Below are 21,412 nucleotides of genomic sequence, written 5' to 3' on the forward strand. Positions count from 1 at the left end.
AGGTGCAGCTTGCCGTGAGCTGAGATGGCGCCACTGCACTTCAGCCTGGATGACAGAGCCAGATTCTGTCTAAAAAAAAAAACAAAAAACCTGCTGAGTGTTTGTTGTATTGCTTTTACTATTCACATGCCGTTCATTTTCTTCTGCTTCCACCCTAGGTATAACAAATACAACTTACACAACAAGGAACAAACAGTGTACACCCCTGATGCTGTCAGTGTCCCCACCTATCCATGGTGGCCCATTGCCCCTGCTCTTCCCTCTGCAGAACTAGAGGCTGAGATGGGAGCCGCCTCCATTCATGGCCTCTGCTGGGGACATCCCTGCATTCCCTCAGCATTTCACTGGACTTTTCAACTGCATGGTTCCAGGGGAGTTTCTGTAGCTGTGATAGTGTGGCATGACACCTATTTTCCAAAGTGCTTCCACGTCCCCAACCAGACTTGGCTCACCTGCAGACACTTGGAGGGGCGCTAATAGAGCCGTCTGTGGTGGGGGGCAGGGGTGCAGGACAGAAACTCTTGCGCGTGTCCACAAACCCAGGAGTTGTGGTTGCTGTTTTGGGAAATGATGGGGCAGCAAGATTTGCAAGGTGAGGTGTAGAGGCAGGTGAGAGCGTGGCAGGCGAGAGTGCTGGGAGGGGGGCCAAGCCTGTGGGGCTGTTCCTTGGGGCAGCTGGGGCCGAGTGTCTGTGGTCCTCCTTGTTGATGCCATGAAACACGTCACCTGCATTTAGAGAGGCGAGAGTCACTGCCAAGTTTTTGTTTCAAATACGTTTGAACCTATAGAAGATTGGAAAGAACAGTGCAAAGAGTACCCACTCACCTTGCTTCACCGTCACGATCTAATACTCTGTCACATCACAACTTGACTTCTTACATGCACACACACTTTTTGGCTGAACATCTATCTGCCAGTTGCACTTGCCCAGAAACACCTTTGGCATGAACTCCTTAGAACATCGAGGAGGTTTTTAAAAAACAATGTTTCACCTTTTTCTTTTTCTTTAAAGAGACAGGGTCTCACTAGGTCGTCCAGGCTCATCTTGAACTCTTGGGCTCAAGCGATCCTCTCACCTGGGCTGCCTAGAAGTGCTGGGACTAGAGGTGTGAGCCACTGTACCCGGCTTTTTACTTAAAAATTTCCTTCCTTACCTTTATTCTCTTTCCTCCTACTTTTCTTTTTTCTCTCCCTCTCTCTTTCCTTTTTTTTTAAGACAGGGTTTCACCATGTTGGTCAGGCTGGTCTTGAACTCCCGACCTCAGGTGATCCGCCCACCTTGGCCTCCAAAGTGCTTGGATTACAGGCGTGAGCCCCCGCGCCGGCCCCTCTCTCTCTCTTTTTCTGACATTTTGCTGAACAACCACAATACCACGCTCACACCAATGGCATTTAACACTGACAGGACACTCTCATCCAAGGTATAACCCACATTCAATTTTCCAGTTTCCTCAGGTGTCCTTTATAGCTTTTCCACCAACCCAGCCTCTTCCACATGTTTTCTCTTTTCACAGGACTAACACTTTTAACAGGCCATCTGTCTGCCAATCAGGATCTGTCTTGTCTTGGTAGATTTCGATACCAAGGTTCTGGGCACAAATCCCGCAAAGATTATGTTGCTCCTCATGAGTCTGTGGCAATGGGATAAACACCTTTATGTGTTTACCTGTGTCTCTGTTTCACGGTAGTGGGCACGGTGCTGTCTGCCAGGTTCCTCGAGTCCAGCACCACCATTCCTTTGTAATCTGTCAGTCTGCAGTGACAGGGTTGCTGTGTCCCCATCCAAATCTCATCCTGAATTGTAGTTCCCATAATCCCGTGTAGCGGAAGGGACCCAGTGAGATAACTGAAACATGGGGGTGTTTCCCCCATATCGTTCTGCTGATAATGAGTGAGCTCTCACGAGATCTGATGGTTTTATAAGAGGTCTCCCCCTTCACTGGGTATCCATTCTCTCCCCTGTGAAAAGGCACCTTTCACCATGATTGTAAGTTTCCTGGGGCCTCCCCAGCCATGCGGAATTGTGAGTCAACTAAAACTCCTTTATAAATTACCCAGTCTGGGGTATTTCTTCATAGCAACATGTGAATGAATTAATACAGGCGCCCAGCATCCCTCTGTAATCTGTCAGTCCCCTGTGGGTGAAATACTCCATTCCTCAAATGGATATCCCATATTAACCTCCATGGATGCTGCATACTTGCACCAGCTGTCACGCCACAGGCCGCGGCATGCTAACTCGCCACTCCTACCCTTCTTACACATTTAGAGGATGTGTGCTTCTGAAGAAGAGCTTCCCACCCTACTGCCCTGTTTCAGCACTCCTATCCCTATGGATCCCTGACTTTATTTGTATGCTATTGTCAACTTTCTTATCGTTTTTTTTAAACTTTTTTTTGTAGAGGCAGGGTCTCACTATGTCGCCCAGGCTAGTCTCAAACTCCTGGGCTTAAGCAATCCTCCCCTCTTGGCCTCCCAAAGTGCTGGAATTACAGGTGTGAGCCACTGCACTCAGCCCTCCCATTCCTTTTAATGCTCAATCTGTCCCAACTTGGGCTAGTGAGGTTTCCTCAAGCCAGCTACTGAGTTGCCATTGGTCTCTAATCACATTCTTGCTTTCAGGCCCCCTAAGTGATAGCCAGGGGCTGTACCCCAGGCTCAGTGACAAGCAGCCCTGTCAGCTCACATCTGCTCAGCATTTTCCTAAAGCAGCTTCTGAGAAATCCTGCCACGGGCTCAGAAAGCAATGACCTCCTAACCTGGCCAATATGGTGAAGCCTCACCTCTACCAAAAAATACATACAGTAGCCGTGCATAGTGGTGGGCGCCTGTAGTCCCAGCTACTTGGGAGGTCGAGGTGGGAGAATCACTTTAACCCAAAAGGCGGAGGCTGTAGTAAGCTGAGACTGCGCCATTGCACTCCAGCCTGGGCGACAGTGAGACCCTATCTCAAAAAAAAAGAAAGCAATAACCTCTTCTTATCACAGAACAACAGAAACAGAGACAAAAGCAAGACAGTGCAGCAAAGAAGCCCCAGAGGAATCTAGCGAGACAGCTAAAATTCTAATCAAAGGCCTAGGGATCAGCTCTCTGGGTGTGAGCATTTTTGGGCAGTTAATGACACTTAGGCCTCTGGCTAGGCCATGTAAAAGGCAGTTACAAAGATGAGGAGAAGTCAGTAAGCCCTGCCTTCCTGTGGACCCCAAGGGCTAGTGAGCCTTCAAGCCTTACCTACTGAAGGAGGTCTCTTGGATGACACTCTGAACTGGCTGTTGCTGGACTGCACTGTGGTAGCTGTGCAGGACACGGAGGACGTGGCTGATGAGGTGGCCATGACAACTTTGTTTGCTTCCATAAAAGCATCTTGGAAATTGTATAAACATTTCTTTTTTGCGGCATTCTTTTTCTCTTTACTATCCGAAACTGCAGGTGTTTCACCGCTAGATGGAGGTGGAAGGGCTTCAGGTCTTGTGTCTGAGAGTGTTGGCCCTAATATTTCACTCCCTTCAAAGAAGAACAGGAAAATTAAGGCTTCTGACAGCAATCCCACTTAGCTAAACCCTAAAAGACATGCTGATGACTGGACACTTGATACTGGGGCTGCTGAAGTCCGGACCCCGCTGGGAAGACGCTCAGTCAGCTACCCTTTAATCTAAGACAAAATTGTACTGAGCACCCACTATGTGCCAATTCCTGTACTTGGTGCTTTCCAAAGTTATGTAATGTCTTAGAGCTACTTTCTGAGGTTGGTCCTATTACTCCCATCCTAAAAAGATGAAGAAACTGAGGCTCAGAGAGGCCAAGCAACTTGCCCAAGGTCACACAGCTAGAAATCCTTCCCAAGCACAGATCAGGATGTCAAGCCTAGCCTGCTGTTCCGGCACATGCAGGGGCTGGGTGTGGGGCTGCCAGGAGCTCTGGCCACAGAAAGACAGAGATGAGACGTAGGTAGCAGCCCCTTTTCAGGTTCCCCAGACCCTGCGACTGAAGTAACAGCTGGGCCTCAGCGGCTGAGACATCTGGGGAGGAAGGAGCTTGTAAAAGGGAGAGATGCCACGTGGGGTCAATGCAGCAACCAGAGGAAGGAGTGTGAGTCACAGGTTTAAGCTGACTGTGGCACTGTCTCCCTGCCCCTGTGCACCAGGGGGCTGAGGTCTGGTTGTTACCACTGCTCGAGAATTGAAGGCCGGACATCCAACCATGGACACCACACCCTCAGCAGTGCTGGGGCTGTGCCCACATGGCTCACAGGGCTGACAGGCAGCCATGGAGCCAGAGTCTTGCTCTGCTCAGTCACGCAATGGGACTGACTGGCGGCAGATGCGAGAGGATGAAATAGGATGACAGCCCCAAGGGGCCTCCCACTGGAGACAGAGGTGATGGAGCAGCAGCTGGCTACAGCTGGGCCAGGGCTTCCACGGGAGGCTACTGCAAAGATGTCAATCTACTCAGCTCAGGTTATTTTAAAACTTTAAGAAAGTTTTAACAAATTCCTTACCAGAAATTGTATCTGGCAAGAAAGTGCCAGAATTCCAGTTCTTATCATTCATCACTTCTGATCCCCAAAGACTTATAAATTTAGAACTATTCCACTCTGGAGTATTCCCAAAACAGCTCGGATAAATATGGTCTTGAAGAGATGCATTGAATACCTGATGCTTATTTGTGTGATTCTGAACAGGTGCTGGCGGTAAAGCCTACAAAAAAAAATTTTCTAATCACATATCAAAATTAATATTCTGTTTACCTACATAAGTAGTTAAACTACAGACAGACAATTCATTATGAGCCTCATGGGACGTGCTCACCATGAGCTGAGGCCCACAGGGAGCACATCTCACAAAGCATGGAACTGATTTATGAGACTACACACAGCAGGCCAAATTTCAACCAGACGTAGATATGAAAAGCAACCGATGCCTTGAGGAGTGTATCTGAACAAACTTTATAGACCACTCAGTAACTTCTCACATTCCTACCGGGTCACATGTGAGTGTGGTTCATGTGTTCATGTGTGTCGTAAGATCTGTTTCTACAGCTTAGTCTCATAGTCTCAGCAGGCATTTTAAGAATCATCACTAATAAATCAACTTTGGAATCACTGATGGAAATGATAGAACCCTTACAATACCGACCTCTTATACTTGGGCAAGGTACAGCACAAATGTAATGAACTAGAGGAATTTTACGTTGTGCTCTCAAGACCAGGGCATCCTCAAAGAAGCTGCCTCACTGGCAAGCCGTGCCCTGAACCCTGTGGGGCAGACCACTGTTGAAGGGACCAAGGGGAAGCGATCAGGGTCCGGCCAGCGGGCTAGCCAACATCCAGGAATTTACTGAGTGACTAGCCATCTGGCTGCTCCTGTACACGCTGGGAACCCCTTGGGTCCTCCCTCTGCCTCGGCCCCTATCCAGGCCCCAGGCCCTGGCTGCTGACCTCCTTAGGAGCTCCTGAGCGCCATGTTCGCACAGCGGTGCAGCCGCAACAGCCTGTACGTTTGCACCAGGGCCTCTTCGCAGTCCTTCTCCCCACCACAGCCAGAGTGATCTTTGTTGAATGTAAATTCAAGCACATGTCACTCCTCTGGCTCGAGATGTAGCAATGGGTTCCCAAGGCTCTGGCCTGAGGAGATCCAAGAGAACTAGGGCCGCCACCTCTACCCCTCCTGCTCGCCAAGGCCCTGGACACACAGGTTTCCACTTGGCCGGCACATGCCTATTCACCTTCTTGGCCCTAAGCTTTGCTTGTACTGTGTCCATGCTCTAGAATGTGCAAGCCTCAGCTCATTACCACACTCACACTCATCCTGCACGCCTTGGCCTAAAGATCCCTTCATCAGAGAAGCCGGCATGCCTTTGTGGTCACCGCCCGAGACCCAACACCCAAGACCAAAGTGAGCCTTCCCACTGAACACACTAGAATCCTTAATTTTCCCTCTTAGTATTTACTGCAGTTATAATTCAAGGCCTACTTGTAGCCTACTGGTTTAATGTCTGCCTTTCCCCAAATTATATGCGCTTTAGCGTGAGGTGGGACATCTGGATCCTAGCCCTTCTGCCCCAGCCTCTGCTAATGCCGGGTAGGCACACCGCTCTCCCTCAGCAAGACTTCTGTCTGCTGGAGTGAAGGAGTGCCCCGTTACGGGCAGTCTGGTCATCACATCCTCTGGGACGCAGAAATGAGCAGTGAATTCTGCAAACCCGAGTGGGAGGGTACTCCAGAGGGTTCTTAAGAGCAGGTCATGTTTCGGCAGAATCCTGCAGGCCTGGCTGGGTCAGAGGGAGCACAGGAAGGCTTAGGAGCACAGGGATGACAGTGCCACATCCTGACAGGCTCCAGAATGAGTAGGGGCAGCAGCCAGGCCAAAGACAACTTTCATTTTGTCCTGAAGGGGCTGGGGAGCCACAGAGGGATTTAAGCAGCAGAGTAAGATGACTTGGTCAGCTTATTGGAAAGATCAATCTGGCAATATTGTGTGGATGAACCAGAGGTGGAAGGAGGGCAAACTGTTAGTCAGGGGATGAGAAATGATGAAGCCATGGCGGTGAAGATGGCAAGGAAAGAAAGAATTCTGGAGCTATCAAAATGAGAGCTGGGACTGCACATCTAGTCCAGGAGCTACCACTGTGGCTCCACCACGAGGAGGCACGTTCAGGTGACAGCTACATCTGAACTCTAGTCCCATGTCTTGGCCTTCGGGTTCTGCAGTCTGGTGAGCTCAGATGCCAGCTCTCCCTTTTACTAGCTGTGTGACCTCAGGCAAATCACTCAATCTTTTTGTGCTTTAGTTTTCTCATCTGTCATCTGGAAATACCTACCTCCAGGGTGATGGTAAGAGTTCGGCACACTGCCTGGCCCACAGTGAGTCCTTAGTGTGAAGGTGCACTACGCTCACTTTCTGACTATACAGAGACTACGTACACAGACACAGAGTCCCTGGACACAAAACAACTGACCACCCGACCGAACCTTTCCACCTTGCCTCTCTTCCACAGCACTTCCCTCTGGGCTGCTGGAACAGGCCCAGAAAGGCAAAGAGGGAGAAGAGGCTAGAGCAGACACTCAGGACTCAACAGCAGGAAAAAACCAGGTCTAGCTGGGCCACCCAGGATACAAGCAAGAGCCTGAAGTCATTGTTTTTGGCATGGGAGCCCCAGGGTGCAGGAGGCAGGAAAATAAGAACACAGTATTTTATAGATGCCATTTCTACAAAGCACTGATAAACTAAGAGCTGCTTTGCTGAGAAGTCATTGACGAAAAGTAACAATTAAGTAGAAAATTTCTTAGTCTTGAGTATCTTCTGCCAAAGGGCACAAACATCTGACAGATGCCGAGCTGCTGGCTCTGAGCAGCAGTCCTATCGTGCTGGCCCAGCTGGTAAACCCTGACTAGCAGAAGCAGCTCAGGACTCTGAAGCTATCTGAGCACCTCCTGGACTCCTCAAGACATGCCCGTGAGTTGCTCAGAGCCTGGGCCCCAGCAGCCCGTGTGTCAGGCAGCTCCTGCTTATCCTTCAACACCGTGTTTTGCATGACCTCCTCTGCAAAACCACCGTGGCTCATTTAAACTCTTCCCTCTCCAGCGTTACTTCTCTGCCTAGCAACTGCAAGTTCCAGCGGGTATGCCACAGCAGTGACATTTTGTTTTGATTACGTTTTTGTCTTCTCTTTAGGCTGTGAGCTCTTTGAAAAGAGGGGCCAGGACTAACTGATTTTTGTTCTTCCTACGGTGTAGCCCAGGGCCTGGCACAATGGGGGCTCAATAAGTGTTTGCTGAACAGTGTCTAGCTTAGAGGAATAAGGGAATGCATCCACACAACTGTAACGCTGGAAACATAAGGTAACGATTCTACGCACTTGGTTTACACTGTTCAGAACCCTCCCAACTCAAAAAGAGGGGCCCAGTTGCAGGAACAAAGGTAACAGTGATCAGTAACAACAACAAAAAAGCTATATTTTCTTCAATGCTTTTGCGGAAGATGCCTATTGACCCCAAGAGCTTATAGATTTCCTTTCAGAAAAAAACAGGTGTCTGTCACCTAGACCATTTTTGGGCCATGACTTTGTAAGTCCACCAATGATGTAACTATAAAATAATGCTCTCAGAATGTGGACTATGCTACTGAATCAGAATACCGATTTCACTCGTTACACAAACGCACAAAGCTTCAACTGGCAGGAGTTTTGAATTTTTATCCAGTTTGAGACAAAAGAAGTAATCCACAGGAAAGGAAAACTGTTGCTCTGAATGAAGGCTCTGACACAAAGGCAAACACAGAAAGCTGCTTTCCACCGGGCACACATTCTGAGTTTACCTGGGAGGTGGGTGACTCGCCTGTCCTCTACCACGCACACGCACTCGGACACAGAATGTGGTGCAAGACACGAGGAGCAAGAGCCGCAGGCTGAGTCACAAGGCCCACATGCGAGAGGTTCTCAACGCTAAGCATCCGAGAGAAAAGGAGTACCAGTTGTATCCCAGCATGAGGATGAGATGACGGACTCGGTATTTCTGCTTAACTAAGGTTTCTAGGTACTCCTCCCAGAGCCAGTGAAGACGCGAAGGACACCGTTGCTTTGGCTGTGCCAACTTTCAGACTGGAAGAGCTGAGTCTTAGCTCTAAAATAACATGCAGGTCAAAGATCTCAATGAGATCCCCAAACTGCAACCTATTTCTGACCCTAATATCCACACAGCTTTACATCCTCAACCTAAATCTGAATTTCTACTTTTAACTGTATTTAATTGAAATCATGTTTGCACTGTAGTAAATGCTTTTGCAGTGGTTTTACTTAAGTCTCAAAGTAACCTAGAAAGTGAGGTGTAAAGACACACCCTGGGCCTGGAAGCTAACAAGGGAGCAGGGCCACTTGGCACCTGCTCTTCCCCTTGCCCTACGTTACCAGCTCCACTTGATACCGTGAACTCCTGAGGGCCAGAACCCAGTAACCACTGCTGATGCCCCCCGTGTTCTCAGTGGAGACTTCAAGACGTCCCTGTCTTCACTTCTAGGCCCTTTCTTAGTATGGTAACTGTTTCACAGCACATCCCGTGTTTGATGAAAAAGACCCAGGATTCAAAGTCACATGCCTTAGGTTGTAGTACAGATTCAGGCCCTGCAGTGGTGATTTCTTACTCCTGGCCACATGGATGGCAGGTGGGAGGAGCAGCAAGGAGCAGCTGCACCTGCTTGGCTTTGCTCTTCCCTTCAAGGTGTTCTTCCCCCCTGGTCTGGGCCATGTCAGGTAAGAGGAGCTACTTAGCTCTAGATCGGAGAGAAATGACACTGAACAGCCTAGAAACCAACTGCTATCTACAAACACAAAGGACGACAAGAAGTACTAGGTGGCGATGAAAGAAACCGAGGTGGAGGTGAGGGCAAGGAACGGCTGCACACCATCGCCACAGTGACGTGTGGGGGCAGCAGTTTGCAGACCTTCGAGAGGAGCTCAGGTCTCAGGCAGCTCTCACAGCAGCAGATGCCAACCCTCATAGACAAACGTCTACTATGGAGGTCTGCAGGTTCTCGATAACCTCCTAATACAATGCATCCACACAGGAAGTAATACAGCACAGGTGATGTCAGCAGAAATCAGATCTGGGTGCGCAAGGTTTCATTCAAACAGAGTAACTTTTTGTGAAATGCTTAAAGAAAAAAGAGAAAACCAAGAAACAAGAGAATATAAAAAGCTACTACACATCTTTGAAAAAAAAGTAAATTCAAGTTTATAAATAATAAATACAGTTGGAACTAGAACTTAAGAGGCAGGCTAGGCCCCACTGGAAAATCGCTTAACCGGAGGACTGGTCCCCAAAAGTTCTCCTAACACAGAACTGAGAGACAAGGAGATGAGAAAGATGAAAGAGAGGGTTAGGTATGAAGAAGAGAAGAAGGTCTGAGAGCAATTTCCCGGAGGCTGAGAGAGACAACTGACTGGCTGCAGGAACGCGTGGAGATAACATGGACGGCAACGGCCAAGCAGGACACTGGAGATGACTGCGAGGCTAAAGGCTCTAAGGGAAAAAGTGGACTGCCAGAACAAGGGCCGTGTGGGCAGAGAGGTGGAAGGGAATGCCAGCAGCAAAAACAACGCTAAGAGGAGCGAGAGCGTCAGTGGTGGGCTCCTTGGGAGGCGACACGGCCAAGGCAGAAGTCGGGGCGGCAAGGTATGTCAGCGGAAGCTCCCATACTGCAAGGCAGAGGGAAGTAAGATTTAAACAAAACAAACAGTCCCCCAATAGAACAAAACTCCCAAACCCTGTGGGACAATTTCCAAAAACGTAACATCTGGTAACTGGAATGATGGAAGGAGACAACAGAGAAACAACTCAAGTAGTAACTGCTGAGAGGTCTCCAAAATTAACGCCTGACATCACAGATCCAAGGGGTTCACAGAACGTCGAGCAGAATCAACACCCCAAAGCTGCACGAAGGCATACTGTATTCAGCAGAACGCCAAAGAGAAAGAGACAATCTTGGCCGGTCTCCTACACTACAAACATTAGCTGGGCATGATGGTGGGTGCTTGTAACCCCAGCTACTCAGGAGGCTGAGATGGGAGAATCACTTGAACCAGAGAGATGGTGGTTGCAGTGAGCCAAGATCATGCCAGTGCACTCCAGCCTAGGCGGCTAACCAAGACTCCATCTCAAGAAAAAAAAAAAGAAAAAGAAAAAGAGAAAATCTTGAAAGCAGCCAGGTAGGGGCCAGGGGACCTAGAGAATAGGGAAAAGAATTCCAGAGGGCACCTTGTCAGAAACCATGCTAGCAAGGACAGAGGGAAGTTACACAGATCTAAAGTGTTCAAAGGAAAATACCACCAACCTAGAATTGTGTATCCAGCGAACTATCCTTCAAAAGTGAAGGAGAAATAAAGACTTCCTCAGACAAATAAAAACTGAGGGAGCTCATCACCAGCAGACCTGCCCTGCAAGAAATGTCAAAAGATTCTTCAGACAGAAGGTCAGAAATGTGGATCTACATAAAGAAAGGAAGAATAGCAGAGAAGAAATAAAGGCAAAGTAAAATACCTTCTTCCTATTAATCTAAAAGGTAACTGTTAAAAGTAACTGGCAACACTGTACCAGGTGATTAACGCGTAGAAAATAATGACAGCAATGTCACAAGGAATGGAAAGGAGTTGGGAGTAATTTGTTAAATGATACCTGTTTTACATAAGTTAGTTGAAAAGGGACTTAGATTAGTTCAAAATGGTATGTTGTAAACCGTAGGGCAATTGCAGAAATTCTAAAAAGAAAAATAAAATTGATAAGAGAGGAGATGAAATGAAATCATAAAATGTTTAAAAACACAGAAGGCAGAAAAAGACTGATAATTAATAGAAAACAGTTACAAACATGACTGATATTAATTCAAATACATTTAAAAAATCACTTCAAATGTGAATAGTCAAATACACCAATGCACAAAGATTATCAGGGTAAATCAAAAAGCAACAAGGATGGTGGCATGTGTCTATAGTCCCAGCTACTCAGGAGGAGGCCAAGGTGGGAGAACTGCTTGAGCCTAGGAGTTCAAGTCCAGTCTGAGTAATACTGCAAGATTCTGTCTTTAAAAATAAAAACAAACACAACTATACATGTCTACGAGAAACCTGCTTTAAATATGAAAACGCTGAGGAGTTAAAAGTAAAGGATGGAAATGACCAATGGATCAATGAGGAAATTACAAAGGGAATTAGAAAATAATTAGAAACAAATGAAAACAAAAACAACATATTAAGACTCACAGGACGAAATGAAAGCAAGCACTAAGGGCAAAATTGATACCTATACACACATCAAAAAACAAGAAAGATCTCTAATCAGCACCCTAACTTAGGATGGGCGTGGTGGCTCATCCTTGTAATTCCAGCACTTTGGGAGGCTGAGGCAGGAGGATCGCTTGAGCCCAGGAGTTTGAGACTAGCCTGGGCAACATGGTGAGACCTCTGTCTCTACAATAATTAATTAATTAACAGCAGAGCACGGAGGCACACACCTGTCCTTCAAACTACTTGAGACGCTGGAGCAGGAGGATCGCTTGAGTCCAGGAAGTTGAGGCTGCAGTGAGCCATGACTGCATCGCTACACTCCAGGCTGGGCAACTGAGTAAGCCTTGTCTCAACAACAACAAATAAAATGAAACAAAACCCCTAACCTCACATCGTCATGAATTAAAACAGAACAAACTAAATCCAAAGCAGGCAGAAGGAAAGGAATACTAAAGACCAGGGCAGAGATCAACGATAAATGAAACAGAACAGAAAAACAATAGATGGGGGAAAATCAATGAACCAAAATATCGTTCTTTGAAAAGAGCAGCAAAACTGACAAAACTTTAGAGAGATGGACTAAGAAAAAGAAAGACTCAAATTACTAAAATCAGAAATGAAAGTGGGAACATTATTATTGATTATACAGAAATAAAAGGGGCTGGGAGTGGTGGCGCACACCTATAATCATAGCTGCGTGGGAGGCTAAGGCAGGAGAATCATCAGAGCCCAAGCATTTGAGGCTGCAGCGAGCTATGATGGTGATACTGCAAATCCAGCCTGGGCAACAGAGCAAGACTGTCAAAGAAAGAAGAAAGAAAAGAGGAAAGAAAGAAAAGAAAGAAAAGAAAAGAAAAGAAAAGAAAAGAAAAGAAAAGAAAAGAAAAGAAAGAAAGAGAAAGAAAGAAAGAAAGAGAACGAAAGAAAGAAGGAAAGAAAGGAAGGAAGGAAGGAAGGAAGGAAGGAAGGAAGGAAGGAAGGAAGGAAGGAAGGAAGGAAGGAAGGAAGGAAAGAAAGAAAAATTAATTAATTAATTAATTAAAATTAAGACATAGAAGATCATAAAAAAGTACTGGCTGAGCTTGGTTAACTTACACACATAACCCCAGCACATTGGGAGGCTGAGGTGGTAGCACTGCCTTAGCCCGGAAGTCCAGACGTAGCCCAGGAGTGCTTAGGACTGCCTTAGTCCAGACTAGGCAACATAGTAAGACCCTGTCTCTTCCAAATAATTTTACTTCTTCCTTTCCAGTCTGGAGGCCTTTTATTTCTTTTTCTTGCCTATGTGCTCTGCCTGAAACTTCTAATACTATGTTGAATAGAAGTGGTAAAAGCATCTTTGCCTTGTACATAGTTAAGACCCTGTCTCTTCCAAAACAATAAAAATATTAGCTGGGAGTGGTGGCACATGCCTCTAGTCCCAGCTACCTGGGAGGCTGAGGCAGGAGGAATACGTGAGCCAAGAGTTTGAGGCTGCAATGAGCTAGATCATGCCATTGTACTCCTGCCTGGGTGACAGAGATGTTGTTTCAAAGAAAAATAAAAAAAGAAAGTATTATGAACAACTGTTCACTAACACACTGGATAAAACAGATGAAATAAAAAAATTCCTAGAAACACAAAACCTACCAAGATGAAATCATTAAGAAACAGAAAAGTCTCAACAGACCTGGAACTAGCAAACAGACTGGCCTGGTAACCACAGCATCACTCAATAGGCCACGGTGGCTCACGCCTATTATGTCAACCCAGCACTTTTGGGAGGCCGAGGTGGGTGGATCACCTGAGGTCAGGAGTTTGAGACCAGCCTGACAAACATGGTGAAAACCCATCTCTACTAAAAATACAAAAATTAGCTAGGTGTGGTGGTGTGTGCCTGTAGTTCCAGCTACATGGGAGGCCAAGGCCGGGGAATCATTTAAACCAGGGAAGCAGAGGTTGCTATGGGCAGAGATCACACCACTGCACTCCAGCCTGGGTGACAGAGTGAGTCTCCATCTAAAAAAAAAATAAAAAATAAAAAATAAAATCACCGAATAAAGAAAAGTCCTAGACCTGATGGCTTCACTGGTCAATTCCACCAAATATTTACAGAATTAATAAGTTTCAAAGTTTCAAAAAAAATTAAGAGAAGGAAACACTTTCTAACTCATGTCCTGAGCATATCCCCATACCAAAGACACTGTAAGGAAAGTACCGAGTATCACTTATGAAGATTCATGCAAACATCCTCAACAAAATACTAGCAAACTGAATTCAGCCGCAAGTTAAAAGACTCATGCGCCGTGATCAAGTGGGGATTATTCCCAGAATGCAAGGGTGACTCAATGTTAATGCGCCACATTAACAGACTGCAAAAGGCCAAAGATCACCACAGCTGGTGCAGAAGAAGCATTTGACAAAATTCAAAACCTTTCCGTGACAATAACACCCAACAAACTAGTAACAGAATATAACAAAAGCCATATATGAAAAACCCACAGCAAACAGTGGTGAACAAATGCATATCACCTTGAATATCAGTAACAAGGCAAGGATGCTTTTACCACTTCTGTTCCACACAGTATTAGAAATGCTTTCACCACTTCTATACAACATAGTATTAGAAGTTTCAGTCAGAGCAAATAGGCAAGAAAAAGAAATAAAAGGCATCCAGACTGGAAAGGAAGAAGTAAACTTATTTCTCTTCATAGATGATATGATTTCATATCTAGAAAACTCTAAAGATTCCATCCACACAAGTCTGTCAGAATAGATTAATTCAGCCAAATAGGAAGATACAAAATCAACACCAGAAAATGAGCTGCATGTCTACACACTAACAATGGTTGGAAAAGGAAATTATGAAAACAATTCCACTCACAACAGCATCAAAAATACTAATTTAGGGCCGGGCATGGTGGCTCATGCCTGTAATCTCAGCACTTTGGGAGGCCAAGGCAGGTGGATCACTTGAGGTCAGGAGTTCGAGACCAGCCTGGCCAACACGGTGAAACCCTGTCTCTACTAAAAATACAAAAATTAGCCAGGCGTGGTAGCATGTGCCTGTAATCCCAGCTACTGAGGAGGCTTAGGCAGGAGAATCACTTGAACCTAGGAGGACAGAGGCTGCAGTGAGCCAAGATTGTGCCACTGCACCCCAGCTTGGGTGACAGAGCGAGACCCCACCTCAAAACACTAACAACTTAGGAACTGAATTAACTGGCCAGGCACGATGACTCATGCCTGTAATCCGCATTTTTGAGAAGCTGAGGCAAGTGGATCACTTGAACCAAGGAGTACGAGACCAGCCTAACCAATATGGCCAAACCCCATTTCTACTAAAAATACAAAATTAGCACGACATGGTAGCATGTTGTCTGTGATCCCAGCTGCTCAGGAGGCTGAGGCAGGAGAATCACTTAAACCTGTGTGGTGGAGGCTGCAGTGAGCCAAGATCGTGCCACTGCACTTCAGTGCAGGCAACAGAGTGAGAATCTGTCTCGAAAAAACACCAACAGTTGGTTGGTGTTAAGTTAAGTTAAGTTTGGAATTAACTTAACCAAAGAAGTGAAAGAGTTCTACCATAAACTATAAAGCCCTGCTCTAAGAAACTGAAAAAACAAAAATAAATGAAAACACATACCATGTTAATCTTCTAATCTTCACTGATTAAAGACAATATTGTTAGAATGTCCATACTACCCAAAGTGATCTACAGATTTAATGCAATCCCTATCAAAATCCCAATGATGTATTTTGAGAAACAGAAAAACTCACCCTAAATTCATACAGAATCTCATAGGATTCTGAATAACCCAAACAATCTTAACAACAACAAACACCAAACCTGGTGGGCTCACAATTCCTGATTTCAAAACATACTGCAAAGATACAGCAATCAAAACAGTGTGGTACTGGCATGACATACAGACCAATGGAACAGAATAGAAAGACCAAAAACAAAACGTCACATATATGGTCAAATGATTTCTGACAAGGATGGAAACATCCTTCAACAGGAAAAGGGCAGTCTTTTTAACAAACGGTACTGGGACAACAGTGCATTCCACATGCAGAAGAATGAAGCTGGACCCTTACCTAATACCATATATAAAAATGAACTTAAAAATGGATCACAGACCTGTATGTAAGGAAAGAGCAAAACTCTTAGAAGAAAACATGGGGCAAAAGCTTCACAACACTAGATCTGGCGATGATTTACTGGATGTAACACCAAAGGCACAGGCAACAAAAAATAAACAGACAAACTGGACTGCATGAAAGCATTTTAGATGTGCATCAAAAGACACTACCAACAGAGTAAGAAGGGAGCCTAAAGAACGGGAGAAAATACTTGCAAAGCACCTATCTGATAAAGGACTAATATCCAGACTACAGAGAGAACTCAAATGCAACAACAACAAACCTGATTCAAAAATGAGCAAAGAACTTAAATAGACATTTCTCCAAAGAACATATACAAAGGTCAACGAGCACATGAAAGATGCTCAACATTACTAAACATTATGAAAATGCACAACAAAACTACAATGTGTCTACGGTCACTTACACAAGGAAAAAAACCCTACGATGTGACAGCACCTTGCATCTATTAGGATGGTTACTATTAAAAAAAGCAAAACAGAAAATAACGAGTGTTAGTGAGGATGCGGAGAAACTGAAACCCTTGTGCACGTTGGTAGGAATGTAACATGGTGCAGCCACTGTAGGAAACAGTGTGGCAGTTCCTCAAATAATTCCAAATAGAATTACCATATGACCTAGCAATTCCACTTCTGGGTATACACCCCAAATAACTGAAAGAAGGGTCCTGAAATATTTGTACACTCATGTTCACAGCAGAGAATGTATGGAAACAACTCAAGAGTTCACTGATGGAGACACAAATTGGGATTCAGCCACATGACGAGTATTAGTTAGCCTTACACAGGAAGGAAATTCTGCAACATGCCACAACATGGATAAACCTTGAGGGTATTATGCTAAGTGAAATAAGCCAGTCACAAAAAGACAAATACTGTACAATTCCACGTATATGAGGTACTTCGAGTAGTCACAATCATAAAGACAGAAAGTAGAATGATGGGTGCCCAGGGGTGGGGGAAAGGGGAGTTACTGTTTAATGGGTTAAAAACTTCCAATTTTACAAGATGAAAAGAGTCATGGAGATGAATGATAGTTGCACAACTTTATAAATGTATTTAATACCACAGAATTCTACACTTAAAAATGGGTAAGATTGTAAATTTTATGTTATAGGTATTTGACCACAGTACACAAATCCTTTCAAAGAGTAAAGCAACGAAGGAAGATATACCATGCTAACACAAACCAAAAGAAAACCAGAGGAGCTATATTAATTTCAGGCAGAGCAGGCTTCAGAGCAAGGGAAGTTACCAGTGGTGCTGAGGAGCATTACATAACGATAAAGGGTCAGTTCTCCAAGAAGCAGTAACCATCCTCAATGTGTGTGATGCCAACGACAGAGCATCCAGCCTTGTAGGGCAAAAGCTGATAGAACCGTGCAAGGAAAAACCGATGAATCCAGCGTCACAGTGAAGTCTTCAAAAGCCCTCCACAGAAATGAACAGTTCAAGCGGGCAGAGAATCAGAACACAGTTGCTGACTGACAGGACTCAAGCACCATCAATCAATAGGACCCAATGAACATCTGAAGACCACTTCACTCAACAACAGAGCACATATTCCTCTGAAGCTCACATGGAACTTTCACCAAGACAGACAAATTCTGGGCCATTAAACAAACCTTAATACACTCAAAAAACCAGAAATCATACACTGTACACTTTTAGATCACAATAGAATATAATAGAAATCAGTAACAAAATGGTACTTGTGAGATCCCCAAATATTTGGAAACTAAATTCCCTGGCACTTACAGTTTTTCTTTTATTTTATATAGTATTTCATTACTACATTTTTCTCAGCAACTACTTTAAACTTTGAAATAACTTATACGCAATATATAAATTCAATATGTCACTGGTATGAAAACACCTGAAAACAGAAATTAGTCTTCAAGTTTTTTTAATTTCAAGAATTTTTTTTTTTTTTAGAGATGGGGTTTCACTACGTCATCCAGGCTGGTCTTGAACTCCCAGGCTCAAGCGATCCTCCCACCTCAGCCTCCCAAAATGCTGGGATTACAGCCGTGAGCTACCATGACAGGACAGAAAATAAATTTTTCATAGTATTCGTGCTAACCATTTTAGGTACTAAATATTTACCCACAATACCGAAGATGCAAAGTGAAAGAATTACAACGACAATGGCATAATGTCAAAGGCAACAACTGTGCTGCAGCACAGCAGAAGCTCCCTAACCCAAGTGCAAAAGCGAAGGCAGACACAGCGGCAGGTCAGAAGCGTGCAAGGCCCCTCCACGTTCAGCACCAGCCTTCTGCCTCCCGAGTACATTGCGAACAATCCTGCTGATCATCTCTCAGAAACCTCCTCTAACGTCACTGGAACGTGTGATATTCTGACACAGCTCGTCTGCTTTCTGAAGGTGGACTCCTTCAGGGCTGCTCACACATTACGCATGCAGACACAGACGGGGCTGCACATCCAGCTAAGTCAAACCAACTCCACACACTAACCCTGTAAGATCTGGTGACAGCGCCAGTTTGTTGACAGAAACAAACATTTTCATATCAGATGAAAATGAAATATTTTGATAACGGTACCTTATGTTTCCATATAAAAATGGCCACCACCAAACATATTTTAAATGAATCAGTGAACAGTCTTCAGTTTGCTAAAGTGGTAGAAATAATGTTTAGTTATAAATTCCTAAATTTCCTATACAACCTCTACCACATATGGCTTGACCTCCATATTTGCTTTTCTATCCAATATTCTTTCAAATTTTCTGTAAGATTAAAGTTTAACAAGTATCAAAAGAACAGATATTAGATACAAATGATGCTCCTAAAATAGGTTCTTCTTCTTTTCACCCATACATAGACCTCTGATTTCGTGGGAATAGGCCAAAAGCCAGGGAAAATAATCCGTTTTTAACCAAACAGTCCCCAAAGACTTGAGTAATAATCAGTTTTAATATTTCACTTGAGTACTTTTAGGAACTAATTCTTGCCTAGCTTCCACCAACAAAAATATACAACAGAATATTTTATAATCTTTTCTTGGAACTAGGTAATAGAGCCCTATTCAGGCAACAACAGGGAATGGAAAAGTTCCTAACTTTACACATGTACCCAGAGAAAATCAGGCTACACACCAGGCAGACCATGAAGATCGCGTGGCTCTGACTATATACTTGAAAAATGTTACTAAGAAAGCATTCTATTATTAAGATATTATTACATGTTCAAACTGAGCAATATTCAATCTAACAATATTTAAGCAAGAATCTGGATGGCTGTGCCAAGTTATTATAATAGATGTGACAGACTTACTGCACAATAGATGTGACAGACTTACTGCACTCTATTCTAATCCTGTGTCTGTTACTCTTCCAAATACACCTCTCCCTAGCAAAGAGACAACAAACCTCACTCATGGACTACATGTACCCCACTTCACAGTGACCCCTAGTGGGGAGAAAACACACATGCAGTCTGGAAAAATAATCGTTCCATGTCATGTCCTCCTCCATTCCTGTTCCAGCTGAAAAATCATTGTTTTAAATAATAAATTAGAGTTTGGAATAAATTCTACTTTTAAAAAATTTTCTAAGGATATGTACTCCTTTTTTTTTTTTTGAGATGAAGTTTCACTCTTGTTGCCCAGGCTGGAGTGCAACGGCGCGATCTCGGCTCATTGCAACTTCTGCCTCCCAGATTAAAGAGATTCTCCTTCCTCAGCCCATGTGCCACCACCCCTAGCTAATTTTGTATATTTTAATAGAGATGGGGTTTCTCCATGTTGGTCAGGCTGGTCTTGAACTCCCAACCTCAGGTGATCCACCCACCTCGGCCTCCCAAAGTGCTGGGATTACAGGTGTGAGCCACCGCGCCCGGAAAATTCTATTTTTGATTGATTAGAGCTACCCTTGGAGAAGAATAACTGGTACAAATTAAAAAAAAAAAAAAAAATCAGAATCACGGTGAGTCATTCTGGTATAGGTAAGCTCAAAACAGCTAGAGAGGCAAAGCTACCTAAGGCAAAGCTGAGGGCCAAAGAATGAAACCAGCCTAAACATTTCACTGTAAAGTCTATGATATTAAATATACACCCGAGGTTCTCTGAGAAGAAATGCATAAAAATCAACTTATTTCTAAATCCTCACTCCACTTCCTGAATGGGCTTTTCTGGCAACTTCTCCCATCTGTGCCCTCCCCTCCCCAGTGCTCCATAACCTGCAGGGTGCTATGATTTTCTGTGGGATCACAATTAGGGCTCCTCCTTTATATAGGCTTGTGCATTTCTACAAGGCCTTAATTTTCATATTAAAAAAGCAGTCGTTTTAGACCCTGTAGAGTCCAGCCAGTGTAAGAGGACTCACCGATCACATTAAGAAAAAGGGCAAGGTCCTGGAGGACCACGAGTAAGGTAACTGAGGTCTTGTGTGAAGTACTCCCTAGGTCTAACCTGTTAGAAATTTCACCTGAAAAATCCTTCTGTTCTATTTAATTCTGAATAAAGGAACTATGACGTTCACAATTGCTTTTAATGCCTGTTACAACTGCAAAGGTTCAAAATAACAGTGCTTAGCAAACACTTGGCAGGCCTTCCTATCAAGAGCAGTCCCTGTCCTGTGCAAGTTGCTAATTCATAGATTTCTGTTTGAGAATATACTCATGCAGGATCTCAGTGAAGAGTGAGTCTGCAGATCCTTTCTGCCCCAACTTACCTTACTGTGTGTGAAGGGGGGCGTTGCATACAAAGTGGGGTGGATGAGAGGGCGTGGCAGGTGTGGAACCGTGTGCAAAGGCACATGTCCATGGATGTGGGGGTAAAGGTGCAGTGCGGGGTGTGTGGGCTTCTCTGGGCTCATGAACTGATGGCCTGGAGGAAGGGCTCCGGCTGTCATTGCAGATGGTGTCAGTCCAGAAGCTTCTTGTTTACAAACATGACATTCACAAGTGTTTGGAGCTTGTTCAGCCTAAAAGGAAAGAAAAAAAAAAGTACCTAATTATTTAGTGAAACAAAAAATGGTATGAATTTAAAGTCAGTCACATTCTGCCAAGTAGTAAAAACGCAAATACAAAGGTAGTAGGGCTTTTCCTGACACCCTGAGTTGACCAGGGCCTTCCATGCAAGGGAAAGGAGGGACCCCAACAGACTGGGACTGAAGAAGATGCACAGAGAGCAAAGGTGTACCTCATTCCACAGACCGACTCAGGTAGAGCCACTGGTTCTGCGTCCTATGCCTAACGCAGAAAATTTCACTTCCCACATCTGGGCAGGGACAAGGGAACTGGTGAAGACGACAGAGCAGAGAGGGGATGGCTGTGCTCCACTGGGCTCACACTGCTTCTAAATGGTTACAGGTTCTCCAAAACGAAGCAGAGATGGGACTTCCGGTTACGGTGGAGTGAACAGGTCAGTGGCTCCTTTCCCTCAGAGCAATGTAAAACTGAACACAACTGTCAAAGGCAACCATTCTGAGGCTCTGGAAATCAGCCCCAGAAAATACTGAGACACATTTA

At 44.7% G+C, this 21,412-nt stretch overlaps 1 protein-coding gene across 16 annotated transcripts in view; it reads right to left on the minus strand.

The window, feature by feature from the left end:
- FAM193A (family with sequence similarity 193 member A) overlaps positions 1-21,412 on the minus strand; it is a 191,682-nt gene that overhangs the window by 41,675 nt on the left and 128,595 nt on the right. For all 16 annotated transcript variants that reach the window (XR_008480333.2, XR_008480332.2, XR_008480331.2 and 13 more), the window contains 4 exons: positions 20,614-20,865; positions 4,499-4,697; positions 3,232-3,504; positions 453-726 (listed from right to left, as the gene is read on the minus strand). Coding sequence is in view for 13 of the 16 variants with exons in the window: in XM_035294601.3 (XP_035150492.1) it covers positions 453-726; positions 3,232-3,504; positions 4,499-4,697; positions 20,614-20,865 (998 nt within the window). In the remaining 3 variants the exon portion in view is untranslated. The remainder of the gene's footprint in view (positions 1-452; positions 727-3,231; positions 3,505-4,498; positions 4,698-20,613; positions 20,866-21,412) is intronic.

The sequence above is a fragment of the Callithrix jacchus genome, chromosome 3 (assembly GCF_049354715.1).
Source record: "Callithrix jacchus isolate 240 chromosome 3, calJac240_pri, whole genome shotgun sequence".
NCBI classification, from domain to species: domain Eukaryota; kingdom Metazoa; phylum Chordata; class Mammalia; order Primates; family Cebidae; genus Callithrix; species Callithrix jacchus.